The sequence below is a fragment of the Phocoena sinus genome, chromosome 10, assembly GCF_008692025.1.
Source record: "Phocoena sinus isolate mPhoSin1 chromosome 10, mPhoSin1.pri, whole genome shotgun sequence".
Taxonomy (NCBI): Eukaryota; Metazoa; Chordata; class Mammalia; order Artiodactyla; family Phocoenidae; genus Phocoena; species Phocoena sinus.
This window is the reverse complement of record NC_045772.1, coordinates 81010590-81029777: the sequence shown is the minus strand read 5'-3', so window position 1 is coordinate 81029777 and position 19188 is coordinate 81010590. Positions and strand designations below refer to the sequence as shown.

The following is a 19188-nucleotide window of genomic DNA, read 5'->3' as shown; positions in this document are numbered from 1 at the left end:
GCTTTTAAGTAGGCAACACACACACAAAACAATTTAAATTAAAATACAAAATAAATAAACAGAAAAACATTATTTCTTGGAAAAGCACTGCATATGCTGCAGGTTCATAGGCAATATTTTATATTAAACATAAATCTCACCCAAATTCTGTTAAAATTTCTTAAAATTGTCAGCCATTATATGAATATTATCTTTTTCCTAAAGGAATACTCCGATATTTTGCATTTCAGATATTTTAAGAGTTTTATTTGGCAAAGAGAAGCCTAAGAATTTTTTAAAAAACATTTCCAGAGGGAACACCCTTTACCATAAAATAAATTTGTTTAATTTGGGAGGACAAATGTATATTTCTGACATATGTGCTAATTTTACAATTAATACAAAAAAGATAAAGTTAGTTGAAATATTTTAAAAATATAAAAACCAGTCCAGGCAACATAACTATACAATCTTGCTGTAAAAGTTCTTATATCAAATTCCATCCAAAATATTTATGCAATATACTAAATTCAGTTGCTCAAGTCACTCTTCACTGACGGCTGGCTTTTCCATTTTCTGTTGTCTCCATTCTGAAAAAATAGGAGGAAAAAATAAGTTGGTAAAATTAACTACCAATATTTTTTCTCCTTATCTAACTATTAAATGAAATTAAAATTTAATATAGTCATAGAAGGGAAGAATGTAAGCACTTTAGAAAATGACTAAAATTAGGGTTCCCCCTGGTTAGTTTAACTTCCTCATTTTGCAAATGAGTGAAAATTGAGGCAGGCCCAGAGAGATTACATGACTTCCCCAAGCTTTCATTTCAAAGGCCCCTGGTTTTTTTCCACTATACTGCTCCAAGCAAAACTAAGGAAAAATATCTCTTCCATTTTGACAAGGATTTATTTCCTCTTCCACTAAAGAAATTCCTTTATCAATACATTTTTAAGAGAATTTCTTCCAAAAAAGATTAAAATAACCATTTAAATTATTTTAGATTTATTCTAATAAATCTTCAATTATTTTTAGATTTTAGATTTATTCAATTAAAATCAATATTCCTAATACTGTATTACTTACTAGGAAAATATTTTCTCCCTTGTTATTTTATACAAGAGTCAGTGTTGCATACTATGTTTTCTCTACAATTTTTCCCTCTATGATGTTTAATGAACATTCATGGTTACAATCAATAATATCAGGTCTTTTACAAGTACCAAGAATCAAAGAAGGTAATTTTTTTTCTCTTCATAAGTAACATGTATGAGTCCATAATATTATAAGTAATAAGATAAAAGTTATTATAAGTAATAAAAAAATTGCTGACCACAACAAACAAGCAGCGTTTGTTTTTCTAAACTTACTATAAGGCAATTAACAAAACTAATTTCTACAATAATGAATACAAACCCATTTTCCTCTTTAAGATGTTGATATAACTCAGCTCTGTTATTAACAGAGTTCAAACGTCCAGCAAATTCCTGATGTTTTCTGGAATTGGCAGTATTGATTCTATTACTCCATAAGGATAATAAGGACACTGGCCCTGGTGTAATATTTGAAAGAGAACAAAGGTAGAATAATTCATTACTTCAAAATTTACAAACTTAACAAATTTACCCCTTAGTCTATTGTTCACTTTATATAATTTAAGCAATATCATCTTCCCTTTATTCTAAAATTTGTATGTGTTTAGGGGTCCCCAAGACTAACTACTAGAGGTTCAGTGATTTGCTGGAAGGACTCAAATGACTAAACATAAAGTTACCGTCACAGCTAGGAATCATTACAACAGTACAGTAAGGACACATAGCCAAACCAGTGTGGGGAAAAGGCACAGTAGTCAAAAGACTAGTGGAATCCATTTGCAGGCTTTCCATGCTCTCTCCCTCCCATGAGGGTTCACACAAGAGTACATACTCCCTCCAGCAGCAAAAGTGCAGCGATGTGTGTACAATATTTCTGCCAGAAAAGCACATTTAAGATTCCAGAGTTCAAGGTTTTTCTGGGGGCTGGTCACGTAGGCATTCCCTGCCTAACTACAACTACCAAAATTCCAGACTCCCAGAAGGAAAGCAGGTGTTCAGTTCAGATATAAGGCAAAATAACTTTATCATTTGGGGAATGTTTCAAAAGCCATATTCCCAGATGTCAGCCAAGGGCCAAACTTGAAAGCAGGCTTTTGTAATGATAATAGCCTCAGGCCTGCTATAGTTAACTCTTTTCTGCACAACAGAAAAGGCAAAAAACATTCTCTAACATCATATACAAAAATAAACTCAAAATGGATTAAAGACCTAAATGTAAGACCATTAACCATAAAACTCCTAGAGGAAAACATAGGTAGAATACTCTTTGACATAAATCATAGCAATTATTTTTTTCTGATCTGATTCCTAAAGCAAAAGTAAACAAATGGAACCTAATTAAACTTAGAAGCTTTTGCACAGCAAATGAAACCATCAACAAAACAAAAACACAACCTACCAAATGGGATAAAATATTTGCAAATGATATGACTGATAAGGGGTTAACATCCAAAATATAAAAGCAGCCCTTACAACTCAACATCAAAACAAACAAACAAACAACTTGATTTAAAAATGGGCAAAAGACCCGAATTGGCATTTTTCCAAAGAGGAAATGCAGATGGCCAACAGGCACATGAAAAGATGCTCAAATCAGTAATAATCAGGGAAATGAAAATCAAAACCACAGTGAGATATCACCTCACACCTGTGAGAATGGCTACTGTCAAAAAGAATACAGATAACAAACGCTGGCAAGGATATGGAGAAAAGGGAACCCTTGTGCACTGTTGGTGGGAATGTAAATTGGTGCATCCACTGTGGAAAACAGTATGGAGGTTTCTCAAAAAACTAAAAATAGAACTACCATATGACCCAGCAATTCCACTCCTGGGTACATATCCAAAAAAACCCCAAAAACACTAATTCAAAAAGATACATGCACCCCAATGTTCATAGCAACATTATTTACAATTGTCAAAATATGGAAGCAACCTAAGTGTCCATCAACAGATGAATAAAGATGTGGTGTGTGTGTGTGTGTGTGTGTGTGTGTGTGTATGTATACATATATACACATACATACAATGGGAGACTACTCAGCCACAAAAAGGAATGAAATTTTGCCAGATGCCACAACACAGATGGACTTGGAGGGTATTATGCTAAGTGAAAGAAGTCAGACGGAGAAAGACAAATACTGTATGATATCACTTATATGTGGAATCTCAAAAATACAACAAACTAGTGAATATAACAAAAAAGAAGCAGACTCACAGATAGAGAAAACAAACTAGTAATTACCAGTGGGGAGAAGAAAGGGGGAAGGGTTACCAGTGGGAGGAGGGAAGGGGGGAGGGGGTTAAGAGGTATAAACTATTATGCATAAAATTAGCTACAAGGATATATTGTACAACACTGGGAATACAGCTAATATTTTATAATAACTATAAATGGAGCATAACATTTAAAAATTGTGAACCACTATACTGTACATCTGTAACATATAATATTGTACATCAACTATACTTCAATAAAAATAAATAAATAAATAGATAGATAAATAAATAAAATTATAGCACTCCTAAAAGAAAACATAGAAATAAATCTTTGTGACTTTGGGTTAGCAAAGATTTCTCACATATAACACCAAAAGCACACCATAAAAGAAAAAAATTTATACATTGAACTTCATCAAAATTAGAAACTTCTGCTCTGCAAAAGTCGCTCTCAGGAGAGGGACAATCCACAGACTTGGAGAAAACATTTGCAAATCACATATCCAACATAAGATTTGTACCCAGAATAAATTAAAAATTCTCAAAGTTCAACAATAAACCCCCCCCTCCAAACAACCCAATTTAAAAATGAGCAAAATATCTGAATGGACCTTCATCAAAGAAGATATACAGTTGGCAAATAAGCAAATGAAATGACACTCGCCATCATTAGTCATGAGAGAAAATATAAATTAAAACCACAAGGAAATACTACTACATACTTATTAGGAGAGAAAAAAGAATCACGACAATACCAAGTGCTTTCAAGGGTGCAGAACAACCAGAACTCTCACTAACTGCTGGTGGGAATGCACATGCACAGCCACTTGGAAAAGTGAGTTGGCACTTTCTAATAAAGTCAGTCATGTACAGTGGAATAAAAAAAAAAAAACTAATGATAAACACACAACACAGATGAATCACAAATGCATTATGTTCTATGAAATTAGCCAACCTCAAAAGGCAGCACACTCTATGATTTTATTTATATGACATTCTGAGAAAGGCACAATCATAGAGGGAAAAAGACACATCCATGGTTATGAGGGATTGGGGGCAGGGCAGTGTAGGACGAGCACAACTGTTCTATATCTGACTGTGGTAGGGGCTGTTACACAACTGTATACAAGGTCTAAACTCACAGACTGTGCACCAGAGAGAGTTTATATTACTGCATATAAATTTTCCATAATAACAAAATTAGAAACATTTTTTCTTATTATAAAACTAATACATATTCATTAGATAAAATGTAGAAAACAGCAAAACATATAAAGAGGGGATAAATCACCCATAATACTACTGCTCTAACAACTATACATATTTTTTTTAACGCCAATCTATAGCAATAAAATTACATTTTGGTTTTTCTATTATTGCATTACACAAAGAGAGGTGAACAGACTTTCACCACATCTATAGGGCATGTTTGGAATAGCCCAATCTTCCATGCAGACTACACAGCAAGCACAAAATTCACTTTGGAGAGTCCTAGGAAGTTATTTTCCAAAGCAGATGAAACAGAGGTACAATAAAAGACCCATACCAAATTGCTGATCAGGAGAGACATATGACTTAGGTTGTAAAATAGAATGAAAAAAGAAACAAAAATACCAGTCTTGAATGAAAAGTTACAAGGGCAGGCAGTGATTTGCAATCAAGTTACTTCTCATACAGGCCACTCTATATAGTGTTTCCAGGGTGAAAAGCTTCAGGGATCTAGTTAATTGAATTATAGCTGATATTTCATCTAAGTGACACGCTCTAGTGCATATGTGTATAAAAATTCCTTTTAAAACAAAGTGGACATCATGGTATATATGGCTGTGTAACCTGCATTTTAAATTTAACTTATTATACATTAATTCATTAATTTTTTCATTTAACAAATAGTAATTGAACTTCTACTATGAACCAGGGACTGTAGTGGGTGGTAATGAAAATTTACAACAGTAAATTTTTAAAAGCCCCTGCCTTTGAAATGTTTCAGCCGAATAGTAGAGGCAACATATCAATCAATAATGTCAATGCAGTACTCTTAAGTGCTACCATAGTATTAATCATGGGATGCAATGGAAACACAAAGAAGTACCTGACTTAATTGTGAAAGGAAGTCCTCAGGGAAGTCTTTTCTGAAAAAGTAGTTACTTAAGTTAAAATCGGAATGATATACATTAGCAAGAGGAAAGAGTGGGTATTTGTGAAAATAGTTATTCTGGGGCTTTATAAATTCCACCCTATGGACACACCATCATTTAAGTCATTCTCTTGCTAATTCATGTTTCAGTTGCTTGCAACTTTTTGCTACTATAAATAATAATTTTTAGAGTTCTATTTTCCAAACAGTGTTGAAGCATTGCTTAGATTAAACCTAAATTAACATCATCCTAATCAGCAGTGGCATGTGAGTAATAGAATAATTTACCAATAGACATTTATTTAAATCCCACTATTTTCCAGGTACCCTGGGCAAATGCCTAAAAGACAAATATGATAAGATCTTACCTCTAATTTCAAAGAAATCAGTGAACTGGACAATATTAACATGTATTACAATATATACTACAACAATAGTATATAAAAAAACAAACAATCCCACCTTCTCCCTAGGATGAGCTGCCAATAATTGTAACTAGCTCTGAGGTCTTATGTAAAGGCACAGTGGTAAGAACTCAGTCCTTTGTCATACCATTTCCCATTTACCCTGAAAGAACTGAATTTAGTTTACCTTCAAGGTAACTGAAGCCTGCGGTGATTTCAGGCACTCCCAAACCCGAATCCTATCTTTGACTGCTAGAATTCCTCAAGAGGAAATTCAGCTTTTCAGCATATAAGTAAGACATAAAAGGCATTACAATAAAAATATTGTTTGTAATACCTTTACTGAAACCCATTCACAAGACATTTTAATTTATCAATAAATGGGGATAGTAGATCCTTCCCTAAGTTCAGTAACAGCTTAGAGAAAAGAGTCTGTCCTCAATAACCTAGCACTTAGTATAGTGTTAGGAACATACACAGATTCAAGTTTATGTAATTAAAATTTCTTAAACCACAGACTTTATAGTAAAAGTGTTTATCTTCCAAAGGCTTCATTAATAAAGCTATGACACTATGTTTCCTTTAAAACTGACAAATGGGACTCCCCTGGTGGCACAGTGGCTAAGAATCTGCCTGCCAATGCAGGGGACATGGGTTCAAGCCCTGGTCTGGGAAGATCCCACATGCCGCGGAGCAACTAAGCCCATGTGCCACAACCACTGAGCCTGCGCTCTAAAGCCCGGGAGCAACAACTACTGAGCCTGTGTGCCACAACTGCTGAGGCCCACGCACCTAGAGCCCATGCTCCACAACAAGAGAAGACACTGCAATGGGAAGCCTGCACACTTCAACGAAGAGCGGCCCCCGCTCACCGCAACTAGAGAAAGCCCATGCACAGCAACGAAGACCCAACGCAGCCAAAAATAAATTAAAATTAAAAGAAAAAAAGCTGACAAATGTATTTACTGCCTATATTTTCCAAGGCTGTGAACAAAGGGTCTCCTAAACAACATCAGGAGCAGTGAGTAGCTCTTCCTCACACACAACATAAAAGGATACTGTACAACAGAACTAAACTGGAAAACTTTTTACAAACATAGTTACCGCAGTTCTACCTTACCTTTTGATTTTTCTACTGGTGGAGTTTCATCCGTCTCAACAAGAGGCTTTTTATTTGGAGGTTCTGGGGAATCAGGTGAATCTTTGATAATCTCAGCTTCAGCCAACTCTTCTTTTCCACGTTCTAAGATTCCTTTTAATCTTTGAGAGAGACAAATAATAAAAACTTAAAAAGTTTAAATTCTTAGAAATCTGAATGGTTCAATAATTTAACTAGACTTTACATACCAATCAATAAAAGATACCTGGCTCTCACAACATAAGCCTAGGAACAAATCAGAAGCTATACCTCAATTTAAAATCAGGTAAGAGAAGTTAACAAATTTAAACACAAGTTTCCCTTTTCCTCCCTATAATGCAGTAATTCAGTAACGTAGTCAGTTGTAAAAAGGGGCTAAAATTATAAAAGAAAATGAAGAAGAATTTATAAAGGTAAAATTTTAAAGGTCAGAAATAATGTGATCTCTGTTGCAACAAAAAGAATAAAATACCTAGGAATAAACCTACCTAGGGAGACAAAAGACCTATATGCAGAAAACTGTAAGACACTGATGAAAGAAATTAAAGATGATACAAACAGATGGAGAGATATACCATGTTCTTGGATTGGAAGAATCTATATTGTGAAAATGACTATACTACCCAAAGCAATCTGCAGATTCAATGCAATCCCTATCAAATTACCAATGGCATTTTTTACAGAACTAGAACAAAAAATCTTAAAATTTGTATGGAGACACAAAAGACCCCGGATAGTCAAAGCAGTATTGATGGAAAAAAACAGAGCTGGAGGAATCAGACTCCCTGACTTCAGACTATACTACAAAGCTACAGTAATCAAGACAATATGGTACTGGCACAAAAACAGAAATATAGATCAATGGAACAGGATAGAAAGCCCAGAGATAAACCCATGCACCTATGGTCAACTAATCTATGACAAAAGAGGCAAGGATATACAATGGAGAAAAGACAGTCTCTTCAATAAGTGGTGCTGGGGAAACTGGACAGCTACATGTAAAAGAATGAAATTAGAACACTCCCTAACACCATACACAAAAATGAACTCAAAATGGATTAGAAACCTAAATATAAGACTGGACACTATAAAACTCTTAAAGGAAAACATAGGAAGAACACTCTTTGACATAAACCATAGCAAGATCTTTTTTGATCCACCTTCTAGAGTAATGGAAATAAAAACAAAAATAAACAAATGGGACCTAATGAAACTTCAAAGCTTTTGCAAAGCAAACTACAAACAAGATGAAAAGACAACCCTCAGAATGGAGAAAATATTTGCAAATGAATCAAGAGACAAAGGATTAATCTACAAAATATATAAATAGCTCATGCAGCTCAATATTAAAAAAACAAAAAACCCAATCCAAAAATGGGCAGAAGACCTAAATAGACATTTCTCCAAAGAAGACATATAGATGGGCAAGAAGCACATGAAAAGCTGCTCAACATCACTAATTATTAGAGAAATGCAAATCAAAACTACAATGAGGTATCACCTCACACCAGTTAGAATGGGCATCATCAGAAAATCTACAAACAACAAATGTTGGAGAGGGTGTGGAGAAAAGGGAACCCTCCTGCACTGTTGGTGGGAATGTAAATTGATACAGCCACTATGGAGAACAGTATAGAGGTTCCTTAAAAAACTAAAAGTAGAACTACCATACAACCCCGCAATCCCACTACTGGGTATATATCCAGAGAAAACCATAATTCAAAAAGACACATGCACCCCAATGTTCATTACAGCACTATTTACAATAGCCAGGTCATGGAAGCAACCTAAATGTCCAATGACAAAGGAATGGATAAAGATGTGGTACATATATACAATGGAATACTACTCAGTCATAAAAGGAACGAAATTTGTAGAGATGTGGATGGATCTAGAGACTGTCATACAGAGTGAAGTAAGTCAGAAAGAGAAAAACAAATATCATATATTAATGCATATATGTGGAATCTAGAAAAATGGTACAGATGAACTGGTTTGCAGGGCAGAAATTGAGACACAGATGCAGAGAACAAATGTATGGACACCAAGGGGGGAAAGTGGCAGGGGGGTGTTGGTGGTGTGATGAATTGGGAGATTGGGATTGACATATATACACTAAACTATTAGGTAATTAATAAGAACCTGCTGTATAAAAAATAAAGTAAAATTCAAAAAAAAAACAAATGAAGTGATCTTGGAAGATACTTCACAATTTTAATTTCTAAAGATATAGACAAAATACTATTTCAAATTACAAATAAGATTCAGACATCTACTAGCATTTGTTCCCAAGTTTATGTACTGTGGAAATGTACTTATGTTCCTTAAGGTAGGAACTTAACTCCAAGCTTATTTTGAATTTCATATACTTGAAGATCAGTGGGATCTGAATGAGAATATTCATTCCCCCCTCTTCTTAAAACAAGACAATTCTGTTTCAGAAACTCAGCAGCACTAAGGAAGAAGTGAACTTCTAAGGCCAAAGGGAATAAAAGTGTCTTACTTACTTATGAATGAAATAATACACTTTCCAGAATTAGCTTCAAACTATTCGGGTGGGGGAGTTGGAGGGTGGTAGTGGTGAGGGGAATGGATGTGAATATATATGAAATGAGATCCGCCATGAATTGATTAACTTTTAAAAGTAGATAATAGGTAACTCTTTATTCTACTCTTGGATTAAGTTTCAAATTTTCCATAGTAAGTTCTGTTTTTAAGGACTGACTACATTGCCATTGTAGTAGTTACCTGGTTCTCTGCCTGATTTCTGGCAAGGAGGTAGAAAGAAGATAAAGAAGATAAAGCCAACTACTGATAATATGTCATGATATTTTTATTTATAGACCTTTATTACTTTTAACGTTTTTTTTCCAAATTTAACCCGGACATCACTATATAAATCAGGAACTGAGGAAAAGAGTGTACTATTGAGGAAGGTTTTCAGAATAGGACTATGATTTTTCATGCTTTCAAGGGTTTCCTATGCCTATTTTTATAATAGCATCTTCCACACTTTGCTGTAAATCACTCATTTACTTGCCTACCTCTACACAACACTGTACATTCTTCCAGGGCAGGGATCGTATGCCAAATGCCTGGCACATCATAGGCATTTAATAAGTATTCACTGAATAAAGAAATAAAACTATGCCTTTGATGTTCATAACACATAAAAGCAACTACTGATACCAAAAGTCATGTATTATGACTTTCAGAAGTTAATTAGGAAAAAAATTAAACACTATCTTTGCCCCAATAGTAAAAAAAAATCATACCTCTTTAAGCCCAAGAAAGACCTTCCAGACATGAAGAATGATAAAATAATAGTTATAAAATACAATAAACACATATTAAATGAAGTACTAATAAATAAGGTCTGAATGTTCAAATGTGCTACATGTAGAATGGATTATGCCAAAAGGCACCACAGTGCTATGTTAATTTAATTAAGAAATCACCTCTCTGAATCTTGCCAAGATTTCTCCTGTTCATAATCTTTCACTGCTTTCTCTGACTTGTCCTCTTTGTCCTCCCTTTTTCTTCCTCGTTTCTTTCGTTCTTCTTCTTCTGGGGGTTTGCTCCTGCATGCCATTAGACATTCCAAGACTCTTTGATGTTTCTCCGAGTTGTTGATATGGGCTCTGACAAGCGTTTCTAATTCATTCCACATGATACGGTACTGTTCATCTCTAAAAGTAAAGATTTAAAATAATGTTCTTACAAAATACTCTTTAAATAATATCCAAGTGTCACCTGTTACTGATAAAGTTAAAAGAAATAATTAAACATGGGTTTCCTTTCTCTTCCAATGGTGCAATTCTAAGTGATAATGTATCTAATTCTGCTATTTTATATCATTTCATCTTAATCATATGTATGTGTATATACACACTCCCAAACATATAATTTACATAGGGAATAAGTTAGCTCAAAAAAACAGTAAGCATCAAGAAAATGTTATATACGAGAAAGAAAGAAAAAAACCCTACCTTTTAGGGCCTTTTCCTCTTGTACCAACTGTGGAAATAGGTAGAGGATCATTTTTTCTTTCCATATCAACTAAGTTGTATATTGTTTTTTGACAGTTTAACACATCTTCTTCTGTCAAAGATTCTTTCACAATAACACTGGCTAATGGAACTACCTGTTAGATTTTAAAAAAAAAAAGAAAGAAAGAAAGAAAAAGAAAATCTGTCTGAAAAATAAGTATTGAAGCATCTAGACAGTACTTGAATTGATTTTAAACATCACCATGGAGAGCTAATCTATAACCATCACTTCCATTTTCTATTACTAATTCTTTAACTGTAGCAAACTCTTATATTTCATTCTTTGCTTGATAAATGTTATTTGTAAAGAATATATAACTAATCTAGAAGAAAAACTGAAACTATTTAACACTTACCGCTTGCATGTTAAAGATGGTGGTCTGTGAAATAATCATAGGCCAGTAACGGGTGTGTTTTTCTAACTGATCTTTTGCTCGTTCCAAAGGGATCTCAAGACTTCCATCGATTTTATATCTGGGGTCTAGAAAAGGAGTTAATCTGTTTTCCCTCATAAATTCACCAAAATCCTAATGATAACCAAATAAGATAAAATTAGAAACTATTTTCTAATGTTTCAGTACGGATTACATGTAACAGTCTGTTCCCCTGAGGTCTTCTGTCCTGTGATATGCAACAAAGCATTTTCTCTGACAGCCCGCCCTCCACACACTAATTTCTTCCTTTCTTTTTGAACATGAAACCTATCAGCCTTTATTTAACAGAGATGAAGAAAGCTTCAAACATTAATACATTCATGGTTCTTTCCACTTCTTAAAAACACTCATTTTTCTTCACTTCTATAATTTAACTCTTTTCTATTATATGCAGATAAAAGAATAAGTTCATCACACTAGAATACCATTTTGCTTACTTAAAAATTACCTTAATACAACATCAAAATGTTAACAGTGGTTATCTTTGAATGATGGAATTACAGGTAATTGATAGTCTTTGTTTTCGCTTTTTTTATAAAAAGAATCTACATTTTCTACAATGAACACTTACTAGCTTTCTCCTTATTTAAAAAATTATGTAAAAATAAAAATGAAAAGCCTAATCAAAAACAATTACAGTACAAAACACTTTGTGGTTTACAAAGTATATTCATATACATCATTCACATTTAATTTTTATAAACACCTTAAAAAGTAGACAGCCATGAAATATCAAAGAGGGGTGGAAGAGTGAAAATTTCAAATCAGAACAATACAATTTCTACTAAAAATGGATAAAATTTCCTTGTATGCACCTCTCAATCATATAAAAATTTATAGTGTTATTTCAAAGTAGCAGAATCCAAACTTTCAAATGTTTATGCTTGGCACTTAAGTTACTAGAAATAAAATTCCACCTAAAATATTAGTTCGAATCAACTTCCATTCTCGCCTATAATTCCAGTGTGTGTCAATGCCATTCAGATACTTCTTAGCATACACTGAGTATGTAAGGAAGACAACATAGTGATAAACAGCTCTTTTGAGCAAGTACTGCAGGAAATTCACCTAATTAAAACAATAATAAAAAACCAACTTCTCTAAACTTTTTGGCACAGATCTTAGCATATAATAGGTACTCTATGTACTTGCTGAATGACAGACTCAAAATTTATAGATATTAGAGTCTTACTGTAATCCGGTAGTCTGTAACTCTTCCTCCACACCCTTCACTAATTGAAGGCGGATCTTCTAGAATGGATCGAGAACTGCTAAGGACGTGCAAAAAAATCTCTCCTCCATGGCTACTAAGCATATGACTAATGACTTTGGAACCTGACTTTCGTGGTTGTTCCAATAAAACAGAACGACCTGTGAAAAACAAGATTACTCTATCAGTAATGAAATCCCAAGGGCTCTTAGTTCTTCCCTTAAGATTTATGTCTAGATTTTTCATTTTATTCGTTGCTCTTCATATTTTAACCAGCATTGCTAATTGAGTGTATCTGCATATCAAGTCCTAAAAATCTGCATTCTAGCCTTAGCTTTCTCTTTGCTTCTCCAAGCTTACATAGTTACACAGTTTTCCAAAGTAAGTACAGTGGTCTCTGGTATAATGTTTGGTTATATTATTCATTCAATTACAAGTTCATACAAAATTTTTCTCCCGGACATCAAGAAGAAAAGTGGGACAACTCTTATATAACCCTTAGGTTATCAAAGCTACAAACCATTTGGGGGAGAAAGCAAGTCTCAATTCACTTCTACAATACCTCCTTATTGGCACTGTTATTTTAACTACTTGCTACTTTACATGACCAAATGTTATTTAATCTGAACATTACACAATCTGATAATCAAACTGTGCTTAATATAACAATGAAATTAACCTTATGATAAAGGCAGAGTAACTCTTTACAACAGTGGTTCCAAAACCTAGTTATTATAAGAATCATCAGAGGAGCCATCAGAATTTAGATTTAGCAAATGGAATTCAATAATTTTTTTTTAATTTTTTACACAAGGAAACATCGGATTTAAAGTCATATCTATAAGAATAATATGGTATATTATTGAAAATAAGATGTTTATTTATAATAAAGATATAGTGTTTAAAGAGAAATAATTCCATATATATTTTGTAATTTAAAATTCAATAGGGCAAGATAAACAAGTCTATATTATTCTATCTTCCAAAAAAAATTAACTTAGACTCTAAATGTCAAATTTTTAAAATAAAAATTCTAAAAAATATATTAAGTAAATTTACTTAGCTACAATAGTGTGAAAGACAAAGTCAACTTACTTTTAAACATTAGTAAAACTGTTAAAGGGTATTTACCAGTATATAAATTTAAAACAGCTTTGGGAAATAAAATGGTTAGACTATATTGAAAAAAACAGCTTTTTGAGAATTCACATTTTCACATATTCTCACTAATGATTTCACTTGTCATAATCTCAGTCAAAACAATTAAATGATGAAAGTTACCATTTAGAAGAAAATTAGTAAGGCAGGAGGAAGGTCTACTATTTACATCTACGGGTGAAATTCGATAAGCGCCAGTGCAATAGTGTAATTCTGAAATAGAAGAAAACACTGATTTGAAAGAATATAAAGAAATATTTCCACAATTAAAAGAGGAAAAACAAGCAAAAACAAAAGCTTGTTCCTTGATCCTCTAAAACAATGAAAAACAAAAATTCAAAAAGAAACAAATAATCCCTACACAATACTTAAAGAATCTTTTGATTATTATTTTCTCTTTCAATTATTTTTAAATACCTACCAATGTTATTTGTCCTTGGTGTGCACCACTTTAATGTTATTGTTTCTTTAAATGAGCCTTCTCTACTGCTTCCACTTAAGTGGTTATCACCTTTAAAAATAAGTTAGAGAAATAATAACATTACTAAATAATCACAAACTTCAAATGTTTGACAAGATTTCCAAGAGTTTAAGGTCTATAAGAGAAAATACCTCTGAGAGAACATCTTTGTTTAGAAAGTCTCCTAGAAAAATACCAAATTGACTTTGGATATCAGTTATTATTAAAATAAGTACTTTGTTTTCCTCCAAATTTCTCATTAATTAATTTAATCATTTCAGTCACTACACTAAAAATAACAGCAAATTTTTAAAAATTTTAAGAATCTACAACTGCTACCCTCTGACACCATTAAATGATAAAATAACATGGTTATGTAGAAAGCTTCAGGAACCTAAAATGCACAACTCATTGTACTGAATCCCAATAAATTTATTAGAAGAAACATAAAATGAGGAATCTATAAGGTAAATATATAAGAAGATGTAACAGTGAGCACTTTTTGCCTTAATGGAGTTCAGAGTAAACAGATGTTAAAATAATAATGAACACTGAAGTCTTAAACCCTCAAGGTCATCCAAGAGGGTTGGAATCAACTTCTTCCAAACTCATGTTAACGTTGATATTGTGACCTCTTCCCATAAAAAACAAATGTTCTTAACAGCATCCAGAATGGTGAATCCTTTCCAGAAGGTTTTCAACTTTCTTTGCCAAGATCCATCAGAGGAATCACTACCTATGGCAGTATAGCTTTATGAAATATATTTCTTAAATAGTAAGACCTGAAAGTCAGAATGACTCCTTGATCCATGTGCTGTGGAAAGGATGTTGTGTTGGCAGGCAAGAAAACAACATTAATCTCATTGTATGTCTCCATCAGAGCTATTGAGTGACCAGGTGTACTGTCAATGAGCAGTAATATTTTGAAAGAAACCTTTCTTTCTGAGCAGTAGGCTAAATTGTAGGCTTAAAATAATGAGTAAACCATGTTGTCAACAGATGTGCTGTTATCCAGGCTTTGTTGTTGTACTGATAGAGCACAGGTGGAGTAGATTTACTGTAATTCTTAAGGGTCCTAGGATTTTCAGAAGGGTAAATAAGCTTTGGCTTCAATTTAAAGTTACCAGCTGCATTAGCCCCTAATAAGAGTGTCACCCTGTCCTTTCAAGTCGGGCACTGACTTCTCCTCTCTAGCCATCAAAGTCCTAGATGACATCTTCTTCCAATAGAAGCCTGTTTCATCTACACTGAAAATCTGTTTAGTGCAGTCACCTTCATGAATTATCTGACCTAGATCTTCTGGATAACTTGCTGCAGCTTCTATATCAGTACTCGCTGCTTCACCTTGCACTTGTATATTATGGAGACAGTTTCTTTCCTTAAACTTCATGAACCATCCTCTGCTGGCTTCAAACTTTTCTTCTATACCTTCCTCACCTCTTTCAGCCTTCACAGAATTGAAGAGAGGTAGGGCCTTGTTGGGGATGAGGCTTCGGCTTGAGGGAATGTTGTGGCTGGTTTGATCTTCTACCCAGACCACTATAACTTCCTCCATATCAGCAATAAGGCTGTTTCATTCCCTTATCATTTGTGTATTCACTGAAGTAGCACTTTTAATTTCCTTCAAGAATTTTTCCTTTGCATTCACAACTTGGCTAACTGTTTGGTGCAAGAGGCCTCGCTTTCAGTCTATCCTGGCTTTTCGACATGCCATCCTCACTAAGCTTAATCATTTCTAACTTTTGATTTAAAGTGAGAGACATTTCACAGCAAAGGAATCCATAAACAAAACGAAAAGACGACCAACAGAATGGGAGAAAATATTTGCAAATAATGCGACCCAACAAGGGATTAGTCTCCAAAATTTACAAACAGCTCATGCAGCTCAATATCAAAAAAAAAAACAACCCAATCAAAAAATGGGCAGAAGACCTAGAGACATTTCTCCAAAGAAGACATAGCTTCAGCTGGCCAACAGGCATATGAAAAGATGCTCAACATCACTAATTACTAGAAAAATGCAAATCAAAACTGCAATGAGATATCACCTCACACTGGTCAGAATGGCCATCATCAAAAAATCTGCAAACAATAAATGCTGGAGAGGGTGTGGAGAAAAGGAAACCCTCTTGCACTGTTGGTAGAAATGTAAATTGATACAGCCACTATGGAGAACAGTATGCAGGTTCCTTAAAGAACTAAAAATAGAGCTACCATATGATCCAGCAATTCCACTCTTGGGCACATATCCAGAGAAAACCATGGTTCGAAAGGATAAACGCACCCCAATGTTCACTGCAGCGCTGTTTACAATAGCCAAGACATGGAAGCAACCTAAATGTCCAGTGACAGAAGAAGGGATAAAGAAGATGTGGTACATATATACCATGGAATATTACTCAGCCATTAAAAAGAATGAAATAATGCCATTTGCAGCAACATGGAGATTACCAAACTAAGTGAAGTGAGACAGAGAAAAACGAATATCATATGATATCACTTATATGTGGAATCTAAAAAAATGATACAAATGAACTTATTTACAAAACAGAAACAGACTCACAGACTTAGAGAATGAACTTATGGTTACCAGGGGGGAAGGGAGAGGGGGAGGGATAGATTGGGAGTTTGGGATTGACATGTACACACTGCTATATTTAAAATAAAATGCCTTTCCATGAAAAAAAAAATAAAGTGAGAGATGTGCAGCTCTTCCTTTCTTAGAGGCCACTGTAGGGTTATTTACTGGACTAATTTCAATACTGTTGTGTCCCAGGGAATAGGGAGGCCCAAGGAGAGGGAAAGAGATGGGGAATAACCAGTCAGTGGAGCAGTGAGAACACACACAACATTTATGGAATAAGTTCTCTGTCTTATATGGGTACAGTTTGTGGAACCCCAAAACAATTTACAAGAGCAACATCAAAGATCATTGATCACAGATCACCATAACAAAAATAATGAAAAAGTTTGACATACTGCGAGAATTACCAAAATGTGACACAGAGACATGAAGTGAGCAAGTGCTATTGAAAAAATGTCGCCAAAGATTTGCTCAACCCGGGTTGCCACAAACATTCAGTTTGTAAAAGAATGCAACATCCATGAAGCACGATAAAGCAAAGCATGATAAAATGAGGTATGTCTGTATTTGTTCCATTAGCCTCGTCTTTCCCAAAGTAAATTCAATAGAACACTAGTTCCATGGCCATTAATGGGTGATATTGTCAGGTAAGTTTGGAACGGGATGAACTAAAGTCAATCAGGTTTATTTACTCAAGAACTTCTCAAAGCTGTTAGTATGCTTTCATATGTTAGATCTTACAAAATAGTATTTTCCAACGTCTCTTACTTACCACTTTTCAGAAAATCTACATGTGCATCTTTGTGATGAAGTAGCTCCACATCGTAATTGGCAGATGTGTTAGCATGTTGTTCTTCCTTAAAGCAAAATTTAAAATAACTTGGTTTTGTTTTTAAAACAATGAAGTGATTATTCATTTTGCTTAAAGTGAGATCAAATATACCCAACAATAATTAGCTATAATAAGGGGATAGTTTGCTCAGTAATTAATCTATTTAAAGATGCAATAATTTTCCACAGCAATATAAACTATTTTAAAAAACTACTGGCTACATATCAGTAATAAAGTAGTGATTTTTATTATGTTATATCAGAATTAACATAGATGGTTCATCTAGAAATTTTAGAAATTTTTTTACTCTGAATGCATTGTCCTGCCAATACTTTTTATACACAAATATGATGTAATTGAAATAGTTTACTCAATGTAAAATAGTTGATTGAAGGAGGAAATAGCATCTTTAAATACCTATAGTAAATTAGCAAGCACCAATTATATAAAATAGCAAATACAGACTAATAAACAAGTTTAGTAACTTGTCCTCACTAAACAGTAAATAGAAACTTCAGTATTATCTATTTACAAGAAAAAGACAAAGACTGAGGAGTCACACCAGTAGCACACAAATATGGTCAAATTTAAAAAAGCAAGGTATCTGTCACCCTCAGAGTATTTTTCTTATAACTCATGAAATTATATTAAAATACGTCTATCATGCTATTTTAGTTGTTCACTGCTGCCTCACCTAAACTGTTCTACTGGTTAAGGCTATAATTTCTATTAAAGAGCCAGCCAGTGGTATAAGGAGGAAATTAATAATGAAAAGATTACATTTCTCATGCAATTTAGTTTTCATCAGATGGCAAAAAAAATGAAACTGGACTTATAAGAAAGCTAATTAAAATTTTTAGATATACTGGCTACTTTATATTTGTAAATATAATCAATACAATTAAATGTAACTCCCCTCAGTAAAAATTCATTTGAAGCTTTCTATGGCCCAGACATTGTGCTGGTCTTAGACAACTAAATAACATAATGAAAATGACAAGACAGTAACAGATTCCTAAGAAAATCCATTAGTAAAATCATAAGACTCATATGTTTTTCAGCTAGAATCATAAACATGTTTAAAACTATAAACTATTTTTCCCTAGTTAGACCTATTAGTTACAAACACCTTTATACTGGGTAGGCAAGAACAAAAATATAAGAAAGAAAAGATCTACTAGAACACACAAAGTGAGTAAAATCTAATAACAACTGTCAGGAAAAGAATCACAGAAAAAGTAATCATTTCAGATAGAAATTATATTTTGATGAAAGTAATGAGAACAAAATTAAAAACAAAAAAGCTGATACAGAATGTTCTTATTAGGAAAAAAAAAATACAGCACTTTGTTCTGTGATCCTTTCTTGTTGCTTTTCATTATTTACTAACCTGGTCAAAGACACTGAATGTGTGCTAGCAAAACAGAAAATATGATATGGGAAGAAAAAGTTAAGGTTCATTAAAATAAATAATACATATCAAATATTTAAAA

The 19188-nt window shown here is 33.5% G+C and overlaps 1 protein-coding gene across 3 annotated transcripts in view; it reads right to left on the bottom strand.

Annotated features, from left to right (window-relative positions):
- Positions 1–211: 211 nt before the first annotated feature.
- Positions 212–19188, bottom strand: part of INTS13 (integrator complex subunit 13) — a 32612-nt gene continuing 13635 nt past the window's right edge. Inside the window, exons 8-17 of one of the 3 annotated variants that reach the window (XM_032646994.1) lie at positions 17636–17720; positions 14241–14330; positions 13943–14032; positions 12644–12822; positions 11374–11544; positions 10958–11112; positions 10427–10657; positions 6951–7090; positions 1393–1528; positions 212–569 (exon numbers count right to left, since the gene is read on the bottom strand). In XM_032646994.1, coding sequence (XP_032502885.1) covers positions 530–569; positions 1393–1528; positions 6951–7090; positions 10427–10657; positions 10958–11112; positions 11374–11544; positions 12644–12822; positions 13943–14032; positions 14241–14330; positions 17636–17720 — 1317 coding nt within the window. In that variant the 3' untranslated portion in view covers positions 212–529. The remainder of the gene's footprint in view (positions 570–1392; positions 1529–6950; positions 7091–10426; positions 10658–10957; positions 11113–11373; positions 11545–12643; positions 12823–13942; positions 14033–14240; positions 14331–17635; positions 17721–19188) is intronic. The other 2 variants (XM_032646995.1, XM_032646996.1) reach the window with 2 other exon arrangements.